A 12,835-nucleotide genomic window follows, 5' to 3' on the forward strand; every position below is an offset into this window, starting at 1 on the left:
AGTTTTACACAAGTTATAATTTTTCAAATACTCAAAGCAAAATAATATTAACATGAAGATATTTTCATTTATACCTGACAGGTTGTGAATAAGCATAATTTAATTTAACATATAATCTTAACATTTTAACAATTATTATTTTCTGAAAGTTTTTCTTTATTCACAACATTATTCCAATAAAAAAAAAATAATTATTGTAATATTTTTGTAAGTTCCTAGCCTTGTTGATGTAGTTTTAACATTTATAACCTCCCAAAAAGAACTTAAAAACAGTTCTATACTGCAATTTCATCAAATTTTGTTTTAGTGAAAAATTTTCCTGAAATTTAAAAATCTAATAAGTAACAGCAATTTATTATAGTTCTTTGTAGTAATATATTTATTTATTTTTACACAGCCACTCTTTTCTGACATTTTAGCTGCTTATAGTGAATTTATTGAATAGTGTACCAAAAAATGTAAATACAATATTTTTAAGTATTAAGTTTTCTTAACCCTTTCATTGTCATGGTATATGGGTTACACTATACAACTTGTGTTTTAGCCTAGAAACATGTCATATTTATTATGTGAGTTAGATATTTTGTAGCACCGTGAATAAAGGGTTTTCCCCATTAAAGTTTCAAAGGTTCAGCATTTTAAAATTTCAGACAAGTGATGAAATATTAAATCTTTCTTTCTGTTTTTTTATTATGTATTGAAGAATAAATCTGGCACTAGAAGTTTAATTCATAAATGTAATGGTGAATACCTAAAAATATTAATACCTAAGCTTATTTTATGTTGAATGCTAAACTTACACGAAACAAATTAAACCAAGTCAGCTGAACAAAACCATACCTTCTTCATCATAATTGCTCATTTCATCATTAATCATAGTGCTAAAGTCAAGTAGCAGGTTCCACGTATCTTTGGGAATGGCTCTTCTGTGATGTTCCTAATTGTAAAGTTAACACATACTTATAAAATATGCCATAAAGAAAAAAACTTACAAACTCACTAACTTGACACATTCTCCATCACACACACACACAATCCTTTTTTGTTGTTGTTGTTACTTGTATATTTATTTAGTAAAACATTAAATATTTACTATGAACACAAACACAAATTTCGTCAAATTGTTAAAACTACATTCAATAAAAATTAATTCATAAAAAAGGAAATGGATGTTGCAAACTGTCAAAGGAATCAAAAAAGAAAATATCTGTAAAAAAGTAAATAGTCTAAAACAACTTGTTTCATTTCAATTTTCAAATCATGTTTGAACAATTTTGTAAACTGGACCCTACGAATTTCACTAAAAATCATTCATTACAACTTTCACTAATTTTGCAATGTTAAAGTTTTACATTAAAAATATCTTTTCAAGCCATCAGAAAATTTAAGGAAACTTTTGCACTCAAAGGTATAAGTAATACACACACAGCTTAACAATAAGTAAATATGCAATCAAAGAATGTAAATCAACCATCTTAATCAAAATCACAATGTAATAACATAAGGATGGTACTGCAGTTAACTATATTTTCATGAGGATGAACAGTTATACAATGGGAGGGCAGTAAAGGTCAGGAAAAATTTCTAGATCACCATCAATACCAACATTCACAATGAGCAGAATTGCAACACAATTCCCATTACATCAGAAAACAACAGCTTTGCACATAACTGTACTGTTAGTAGAAATCACCCACATCAAATCTAAAGGTGCAACTGTGACCTACAGAATTTATACCACAGAATTTATCTTCAAAGCATGGGCTACAATGGCACGGTAGTGAAATGGAACCTTTTCTCAATGCAGGCAATTCTTTACTTCAACAGCTGTGGAAATCTCACACACTGTTATGTCCCCTTGCCTTTTTATGACACTATAATGTTTTTCTGGAAAAATCAGTGGGATGCACTTGAATTTGGCTCTTTTCCTCCCACTGAACCATCTACAAGTGATAAGAATATACAACAGTACTTTTGAGCAACTGGATAATCACAACTTTTGCTAAGCCAGGAATGGTAACTGATGCTTGATATATCACAGCTCTTCATCATAGCCCTCTACCTGTATGCTAATAATTCAGTACTTTTATGAAAAATGGGACTCATACTCATTCAGCCTGCATCAGAAAATGATGGCTTAAAAATCAAGGCATCCTCCTTTGGCCACGTCAACCTTGGAAGAACCACATTAATTGTTATTTGGGAAAACATCACAAATACATTTTAGAGACAACTTCAAAGATCTTTGCCAGAAGTGAAATGCCATCATACAAACACAATTTTAGGTTTTTAAATACAATTCATAACTATATTTCTGTTTTAAATATTGCAAAGAGTAAATCCATAAATAATAAGGTAATATTGTGCCACCTGTGTCACGTTTATTTAATAAAATATATTTTTACTTACTTCATAAGCATGACATATAAAAGTATATACATACACTGCTGGCCAAAATCTTAAGGCCAATAAACATAAAGAAAAAATATAGATTTTGCGTTGTTAGACTCAACCACTTATTTAAGTAGAGCTCCGGAAGATAACAATAAGTAGAGGGAAAATGAAAATAAAAAAAATTTTTAGCATTTAATATGGAAAATGTAAACACTATGAAATTAGCCTAAATACTAGTTGGTCAAAAGTTTAAGACCATACTGAAACAAAGCATTAATCAGTAAACACGTAACAAAATTTAGTCATTTGTGTTCAAGCATTAGCATTGTCAACATCTCCCACTGATATCTCCTGTGTTACACTGGGTAAAAACATGGCAAAAGCTAAAAATTTGACAGAGTTTGAATGTGGCAGAATTGTTCAGCTGCAAAAGCTAGGTCTCTCTCAACATGTCATTCCTGGTGAGATTGGGCATAGTAAAACTGCTGTTGCAAATTTCTTAACAGACCCTGAAGGATACGGAATGAGAATTTCAAGTGGTCAACCCAAGAAAATTTCGCCAGCGTTAAGCAGGAGGATTCAAGGGTTTGTCTGGCAAGACACCAGCTGAACGTCTAACCAGACTAAGGCCCTTACGAACGCAGAATGCAGCTCAATAAAAATAAGAAGGCATCTACGAGAGAAAGTCTTTAAGAACCGTAAACGTCGTCAAAGGCCACGCCTTCTTCCACACAACAAAACAGCTTGGTTAAACTTTGCTGAGAAGCACCAAACATGGGATGTAGAAAAGTGAATGAAGGTTTTGTTCACTAATGAGAAAAAATTTGACCTGGATGGTCCAGATGGCTTCCAATGTTACTGGCCCGATAAGGATATCCCACCAGAGACATTTTCTACACTATACAGTGGAGGAGGTTCCATCATGATCTGGGGTGCTTTCTTCCTTCCAAGGAACAATGGACCTTCAGGTTATACAGGGGCATCAAACAGCAGCTGGCAACATTGGCATGTTTGAGAGAGCATCCTTATTGACTGAAGGCCCTCGCTTGTGTGGAAATCACTGGATTTTTCACCAGGACAACACTGCAATCCACAATGCCCGCAGGACAAAGGACTTTTTCATGGCGAATAACTTGATTCTTTTGGACTATCCAGCGTGTTCGCCTGAACTGAACCCCATTGAAAATGTTTAAGGGTGGATGGCAAGGGTAGTTTATAGAAATGGACGTCAATTCCAAACAGTGCATGATCTTCTTAAAGCCATCTTCACCACTTGAAATAACATTCCAGCCAGCCTTCTGCAAACGATTATATTGACCATGCCAAAGCGAATGTTTGAAGTTACTCGCAATGACGGCCGTGCAACTCACTACTGAGACCTCTTGTTGGGCATTTCCTATCCTGTTTAGGACTTCTTTTTGGTATGGTCTTAAACTTTTGCCCAACTAGTATTTAGGCTAATTTCACAGTGTTCATATTTTCCCTATTAAATGCTAAAAAAGTTTTTTATATTTATTTTCCCTTTTCTTATTTTCATGAGTCTAAGAACGTAAAATGCAATTTTTTTCTTTATATTCATTGGTATTAAGATTTTAGCCAGCAGTGTAGTCATGTAATCAACTGATACATAAAGGTCAGCTACATGGATGTTTCTATACCTGTAAAAACTGACACCAGAGATCAAGGAACTTGAACTTTCCAGCTAATACAATATTCCAATAGGCTACAGCCATATCTAAATCTACAGTAAAAAAAAAAAAAAAAGTTACACACTAAGTAATTGATCAAAAAACAAGTAATTTATCAACCTCATCAACAAAATTCAACAATCAATAACATTACATTTTATTATTCTAGGAAAATAGTTACATCAGTACAAATATTTTTACTCAAGCAACAATAAAAACTTTTTTTTAAAAAAAGGAATTATTTTTCTGTGTAAATTGAGAGTATTGTCCTTTTTTCACATTTGTTTCTGAAAATAAGGACTACTGATACTCTAAGTCTTATCCATGGTTTCCAATCACACATCAAAATCATGTTATCATAAGGTGTTAAAAGATATATCTTGTATTCTTAACACATACATAAATGTACATATCTTTCATGTCTTTTATTTAAATGAATTTGAAGGGTACAAAAGGGTACATTCAAATTACAATCAATATCAAATAGACATTGATGTTTAGAATTTCCATTTTTTCTTCATTTTATGCCTACTTGCAATCAGGTCACACTAGCTCTGTTTCAATCAAGTTTCCTATTTCATTTTATTTTACAGAAGTTCTGATACATTTGGATCAATATCTTTTAATCCCTTCCATAGTCACAATGACCTTCTCAAAAGTGTGGTAGTCTTAGAGGCAAAATGAAAGTAAATTATTCAAAAATAAAATGTTCTGTTTAAAAGAATTTGCAGATAAATAAATATTCCACCTCCAAACTCTTTTCAAATTCAATAGCAATGGAACAATAAAACTATCTGTAAACTCAAAAATATAACCTTTGTCAGTTTCTTTGAGAAAAGCATAGCTGCAAGGAGAAAAAGAAAACTCTACCAAACTTTATTAGCTAGCTGAGTAAAGAGCTGATATAAGCTGTGGAATATTTTTCACAGTAGAGTTATTTAATCATTTTGAACTAATGTAAATTAACAAGGATCTACATATAAAAGGCTTTTATATATATATATATAAAACTGAAAATTCTAGACATTTTTATCAAGAAACAAAAAAGTGAACATTGAACTCATCAAATGAAAATATTAAATTAATTAAAAAATATAATTATAATTTTTGGGCATAAAAAAAGTTTAATTTGTTATTAAATTACAATATTCTGGTTTAACAAGCATATTTTAGGAACAGATAGTAGGTACCAACTCTTCTTTGAAGGATTTAGGTTGTTCGTCAGTGAAACGATTTAATAACTATAATTTAGTAACTATGTTAACACAAAAGGCAAAAGGTCTTTTGCAAAACAAACAAAATGACAAACTACATCCTCTTTGTACATAATATGATACAGTTAAAATTATTTTTCAAACCAAGTGTACAAAAAATAAAGTATTATTTCTGATATGTAATAATAATTATTATTAAGAAATTAAATTATGTTTTATGGTAAAAACAAAATTAAGTTGTATAAAAACAAACAAATATTCTATTGTGTACACAAACAAACATATATTAAAAATAACCTTCCTTGTATTGTGAAGGTACCTGACATTTGGATTACAACACCATGTAAATTTGCCTGTAACACATAATCCTTACACAATACTACAGTCCTTTACACATTTATCAAATGCAGCACTGTTCACAAGCTAATGCCACTTCTCAATTCCATTTTAAGAGGGTGGACAATAAAAAGTTAATTTACATTAACTGAATTTTATCATTTTTCTATCAACAAAACTATTAACATGATAAATGCCTTTCTTTTAACACATTAAACTAAAATACTTACCAAGGCTTTTTTGTCCTGGATTTTTAGCATAGTTAAAAGTGAAATTATAAAAGTCTTTGAATTTCATTTGATCTTTTAACTCTGCTTCTATTGTTAAAAGTCTACTCTTGAGTTTCTCAATTGAGTCACACCTAGCAAAGAAAATACAAGTTTTTAAAACATTTGCTTTACTCTTAACCCACTGACTGTGGCTGCTTTAAATGTGCAGAATTCTTGCCAGCAATACACTGCACAAGACACATTTACATTCAACTGCTGGAAGTAAATCAACAGTCAATGGGTTAAAATACACTACATGGCCAAAAGTATGTAGACACCTCTTCTAATTAGTGGGTTTGGTTATTTCAGCCACACCCATTGCTAACAAGTGCATAAAATCAAGCATACAGCCATGCAATCCCTATAGACAAACATTAGCAGTAGAATGGGTCGAACTGAAGAGCTCCATGACTTTCAACAATGCACTGTCATAGGTTGCCACCTTTCCAACAAGTCAGTTCATCAAATTTCTGCCTTACTAGAGCTGCCCCGGTCAAGTGTATGTGCTGTTTATTTGAAGTGGAAATGTCTAGGAGCAATAACAGCTCAGCCACAAAACAGTAGGCCACACAAATTCACACAACTGAAGCCAAGTGCTAAAGCATGTAGCGCATAAAATCATCTGTTTACAGTTGCAACACTCACTACCGAGTTTCAAACTGCATCTGGAAGCAACATCAGTAGAAGAACTGTTCGTCGGGAGCTTCATGAAACAGGTTTCCATGGCTGAGCAGCCACACACAAGTCTAAGATCACAATGCCAAGCATTGGCTGGAGTGGTGTAAAGCACATTGCCATTGGACTCTGGAGCAGTGGAAATGTGTTCTTTGGAGTGATGAATCCCACTTCACTATCTGGCAGTCTTATAGATGAATCTGGGTTTGGAGGATGCCAAGAGAACACTACCTGCCTGAATGCATAGTGCCAACAGTAAAGTTTTTTGGAGGAGGAATATTGGTCTGGGGCTGTTTTTCATGGCTTGGGCTAGGCTCTTTAGTTCCAGTGAAGAAAAATCTTCATGCTACAGCATACAATGAGATTCTAAAGAATTGCTTGCTTCCAACCTTGTGGCAACAGTTTGTGGAAGGTCCTTTTTGTTTCAGCATGACAATGCCCCCATGCACAAAGCATGATCCATAAAGACATGGTTTGCTGAGATTGGTGTGGAAGAATTTGACTGGTCTGCACAGAGCCCTGATCTCAACCCCATCAAACACCTTTGGGATGAACTGGAACGCCAACTGCGAGCCAGGCCTTCTTGCCTGACCTCACTAATACTCTTGTGGCTAAATAGGAGTGAATCCCTGCAGCTATGTTCAAATTCTAGTGAAAAACCTTCCCAGAACAGTGAAGGTTATTACAGTAACAAAGGGGGTACCAACTCCATATTAATGCTCATGGTTTTAGAATGAGATGTTCAACAAGCACATATGGGCATGATGGTCAGGTGTCCACATACTTTTGGCCATGTATATATAAAATTCATCTCATGGATCCATTATTTATTTAATAAATTTCACTTTACCAATTACATACTTAGTTTGTAGCAGTTATTATTGACAACTCACCTTAAAAATAAAACTACATATTTCAAATTACTCTCACTGTTATTACTTTGTAAACTGGATGGGAAAATGTTGTAAACATATAAACATTTTCCTTAGGTGTAGGTTACACAGAGCAATATCCATCTCATAGAAACTTGCAGCCATTTGTCCTTGTGTCTCTGACCACTCCTTGGAGTTGGATAGGCCCATGTCAGAAGGTATCATGAAACTTGTACAAGCTGGTACAAGTTTGGGGGTTCTCTACCTTTTAAATGTTATATACAATAATAGTCCTTGATTTCAGTAATTTAAAAATTGTGGTATACAGCACCAGGATCCTTTAACTGACTTAACAAGGTTATATTACATTATTCTTGGGCTGGTGCTTTGTTTTACTTATGTATTTGGATTGGAAAGCCTTTCCAACCTCAGCAGCCAGTTTCAGTACAAACAGCTAAAACTCAAACAATATATGATAAACATTATTGCAAGTAAATATTTTATTCTGTAACTTCTGTCACTATAACTCTGCATAAAATGTTTAAAAAATGCATTTTGAGGATACTTAACTACCAGTAAGATACCATTACACTCAAATACTACAATTACATCAGTGTAAAACAATGTAATTTGTAGATAAAAGTTTCATCAGTTTAAATTTTCTATATTGAAATATTTGTTGCAGACTTATATACTCACCCTAAATCAGTCATACCATTTATAAATTCTTCCCTTGTAAACTCGCACTGCGTAGCTGCTTTGAACTTCCATGCCATGATTAAAACCAGCCTACTTTCAGGACTAAGATTTAAATCATCTAAAAACCTCATAATTCCATCCACTGTGATTTTGTCTGGTTCTTGGGGATCTGAAAGATTAATATTTAAAAATAATCAATATACTATCTGTTTTAAAACATTTTCAAAAACATAACAGTATTATTCACAATAACTTTCATCCTTGTCAAAACTACCAAAGATTTGTTTTTCCCCATTTTGTGAGGTTCCACTTTATTTCTTAGTAATAAAGAGTGCAGATACATTCAACTCATTCTAAACAGTCAAAAAAGCTTTGTAGAAAACGGAATAGTATTAGTTGTTGATTGCTCACTAAAATACTGTATTATTCCAATTTATGCCACTGTGCCAAAATAAAATTCTGGTAGGAGTAGAGAGGTTAAAAAAAAAAAAGTTGGCTAAATGACTACAGCTTGTGAAATGTTGCAGAGGGTGAAGAATGTTTTGTTTAAACTAAGTTGGTTAATAAGAAAAGAATGAAAGATGGAATAACCATCAAAGTTAGTGTATAAACAGTAGATATGGTGCAGCAAACCATAATGTAAGAGATAATTAATGATTTCCTGAACTACCCTGACCAAATGAACTAAATCTTTATTAAGCATTTCCTTTATCATAATGTCACTTTGAAAGAGTATGTAGTAGAGTTCAAAACTGTACTGTGATTGTGTAAAAAAAATTATACAATTTCTTAAATCTCAGGTATGTGTATATTACATCAAGTGAAGTACTTTCAACTATGTAATAGAGATATTTCTAATAGCTAGTACATTTGTAATAAAATCAATTAGAAAGCCTACAACATTATTATTATTATTATTATTATTACTAGATAAGTTGGATTATAATCTAACAGTTTTAAATATTTTACCTTTATTTCTAATTTAAATAAAAGACAATTAAAAGGCATTTGAAATTTTGCAGTAAAACTTTAGTTATAATTATATTTAAAAAAACAAACTATGAAGTCTACATTTAAATTCATATTTTAACATTTCATTCAAGTTGTCACTTGTGCAGTCGTTGCACTTGCATTTTTGCTTATTTTGGACAGTAACAATAGAAAACATATTTCATATGAGTATTATAACTCCAGAACAATAAAAAATCAATTTTGTAACAAGTTTGTATTATAATAGCTGCAGATGTTGTAAACAATTCTTACTATAATGAAAACAAATCTCTGAAATCTAGAGCACACACATTTTTGTGCTTGGAAAAAAAACAAGGCAAGAATATTTATCACTACAATGTTTAATTTGTTTGTATTTGTTTAACTATTGGCTAAGGCAATAACAGGATTTCTGCAGACTCCAGTTATGTTGACTTCAAGAAACTAAATTAACCCTTTTGTCTATACCATTTGCACTATAACTTTTGATACAGCATGTGTGTCTTCACAAAATTTGGTGGACTTTTAGCAAAGATTATAAATATATTGCATTTAAAAAATCAGATATTTTAATGAAATGTTTACTAAAGCATTGTTTGTGGAAATAGAGTCTATTCTGTTACTAGTCTGAATGCAAAGTTATTTCATGTCATGATTAAAAAAACTATTCTTCCTCTGAAAAATATCAAATATTATTTGCATAATCTCTAAAACCTCCTAAATACATTTCAAATGTTTTTTTAGTAAGACTTTATATCTTGTTATTTTCTATACTCTACAAAAAAAAAGGGTGAGGGTAAAAAACAAGCTTTTATAGCAATTAATAGAAGTGTATATCTCATCACACTTATCTAGATAAAAAAAAAGTTTTACTAAGCATTTGTTATAGAGTTCAACAGCCTTGACAGTAGCTTTTGTTCGTTTTTGTTTTTGAATTTTGCACAAAGCTACAAGAGAGCTATCTGCACTAGCTGTTCCTAATTTAGCAAAATAAGACTACAGGGAAGGCAGCTAGTCATCACAACCCACCGCCAACTCTTGGGCCACTCTTTTACCAATGAGTCAAGTGCCTTAACCACCTGGCCATGTCAGGCTGGACAGTAGCTTATTATGTGTGTCACTGTCTTATTTAAGTACTTCACACTTAAAATTCCTTTTCCAAATTCTCAGACTTGACCAGCTGACAAGAGAAGTGAAATAAAAAGGTAGTATCTATTTAATTATTGCTGATTCATTATGTTACTTTGCATGTTATATTTTTAATAAAAAAGAATGAAGACAAGATGTCATATTTAATATTGATCTTCTTTTACTGAATTAATTTTTAGCAAATATACTTTATCAGAAATTAATTTTTTCTGTACAAAAGGCTTACAATATTTACTGAAAGCTTGTCAGATTTTGTTAAGATGTAACTATTATATTGCTACACCTGTTAACAGCCCAATCAAATAAAAACACTGACATATAATTTTCTCTGACACTGTTAGCTGTTTATTTTTCTTAGTTCCTGAAACAAATGAAGAAAGTACAGCTGCCCCTATCTATGCATAAACATTAAATAATAATTCCTTAAAAAAGAAAGGGGGGGTTGGGGGGATTAGGCTTCCTGGGACACCTCTCCTATGCCTGCCTACTTAAAACATCAAAATATAGTTATTAATTTCTAAAAAACATGTATGAGAGTTGGAACTCTCCACTAACCCTTTCACAACAGGTCACAGATCAAAGGCCATGTCATCACATTTGATGTCTTGCAATCCAAATTTTATTGAACTAACATTTTATGATGATGTCAATAAGTTTGGAACCAAATTGTAGATTATAATTCAAACTTTAATGTAATATATTACTTAATTTAAAAGTGAACATTAAAAGAACACATCCAAATATATATTTTAGCAAATCATGTAGTATGTTGAATGCAGGACTTTAAAATTAGATGTTTGTGATGTCAAAATACTAAGTCTGTAGTTTCATACAAATTAGGAACTCAAACTTCTAATACAGACAAGCTAGAATATAAAATAAGGACATCATATCCTTTTATTTTGCTGAGATGTGGTTTACATACTGAATCAAACACAGTTTACCTCTTTCCATTTTTTTTATATGGTTCCTTATATACTCTTATTACAGTATATATGACGTGAATGTCACCAGAGTGGTTTTCTCAGTCATTTTAATCTGTGAAAAAGAGTACCACATTCTTTCAATTGAAGTTTCCAAGGAGGTAGATTGTGTCTTTAGTCTGCTCAAAGTTTCATATTTTTTAAAACCTAAATGCACCTTAATTACTAAGCTTGATAAACTAGTGGAATTATACAGTATCAATGTAGTTATGATTTTTTGGATATTTAACTGTATATATATATATATATATATATATATATAACACAGCCATAGGAACGTGCTTGGAAAAACCAGCTTGTACAGGGGGTTCGAAAAGTCACTATGCACTTATATATATATGTTAACAGACATGTTTCAATACAGAATACAGGAGGTAAATATGAATGACAATTATAAACAATGTTAAAAGTGATCCTGTTGGCATCAATACAGGTTTGGATCCTTCTTATTTTGTTTCTAAACACTGCTATCAGTTGCTGGCTTGAAAGACTGAATAAAATATGATTACAAAACTGCACAGTGACTTTCCGAACACCCTGTATATATAATTATGACCACAAAATATTCAAGCCATAAACCAAAACACACTAACATTAATTTTTTTTTTAAAACACACTGTACATTAAAAAAAAAAAAAAGGATCCTAGGGTACAAGCTACAACATGGGATTATAAAATGTATCCTAGGTTTTGGAGGTGACTGTAGAATCACAGTAGGATCCACATTGTGGTGGTGATACACCATCTACCTTATGTTTGTTATCTCCCATATGCAAAATTTTACAAGGCTTAGCAACCTATGTCCAGCAGCAACCAAGTTCAAAGGTCGTAGCTACAAGAAATGTTTGCTTTACTTCTATATTTATCATTCTAAAATTTATAAAAAACAAGTTTTATTATTTATTTCTAAATAGTAATAAGCTATGTACAATATATATCTGAATAACCAAAAAAATCATAAATCCTATTATACTTTATCAAGTTTAGTCACTAATTAGTATTTTGGTCTAAAAAAATATGAAATTTCAAGCACACTAAAGACTCAATCTACCTCCTTGTTTTAAAAGAATGAGACAGCCACTGAATAATGTATAATACTGAAATGTGAATTAAAATCTACAGTTTGATACCAAATTAATTGGTGTTAGTTACTATATAAAAATAATGGTTCAATAAAATTTTATATGCAAGTCAACAAACAAGATGACACACCCTTTGACCTATGACTCACAGCAATAGGGTTAAAATTAGTGACATTGCCAAACAGCCTTAGTCACTTTTTAATAACAAAAACAGGAATAATAAATTTAGCTGCAATGAGAATTATTATCAAATCCTCTATTCACAGAACATCCTCTCATCTGCACATTACGTAGGTTTCAGGTTTGTGCTTAACAACAAATAAAAGCAATGGCAATATTTCAAATTAATAAAAAAATTAATTTTCATTAGTTGATTATTTTTGTGTAAATTTATTTAATCATAAATTTGATTAATCAATTGTTGAAATAATTGAAAAAGGTAATAATCAGAAATACTGACTTCTGTTAGTTAATTTTTTTCAAC

General features: G+C 31.6%; 1 protein-coding gene across 6 annotated transcripts in view; it reads right to left on the reverse strand.

Annotated features, from left to right (window-relative positions):
* LOC143223044 (DCN1-like protein 1) overlaps window positions 1-12,835 on the reverse strand; it is a 29,109-nt gene that overhangs the window by 11,183 nt on the left and 5,091 nt on the right. For all 6 annotated transcript variants that reach the window (XM_076450457.1, XM_076450473.1, XM_076450447.1 and 3 more), the window contains exons 3-6: window positions 8,148-8,316; window positions 5,863-5,993; window positions 4,053-4,135; window positions 841-937 (exon numbers count right to left, since the gene is read on the reverse strand). In XM_076450457.1, the coding sequence (XP_076306572.1) occupies window positions 841-937; window positions 4,053-4,135; window positions 5,863-5,993; window positions 8,148-8,316 (480 nt within the window). The remainder of the gene's footprint in view (window positions 1-840; window positions 938-4,052; window positions 4,136-5,862; window positions 5,994-8,147; window positions 8,317-12,835) is intronic.

Source organism: Tachypleus tridentatus, chromosome 1, assembly GCF_004210375.1.
Source record: "Tachypleus tridentatus isolate NWPU-2018 chromosome 1, ASM421037v1, whole genome shotgun sequence".
NCBI lineage: Eukaryota > Metazoa > Arthropoda > Merostomata > Xiphosura > Limulidae > Tachypleus > Tachypleus tridentatus.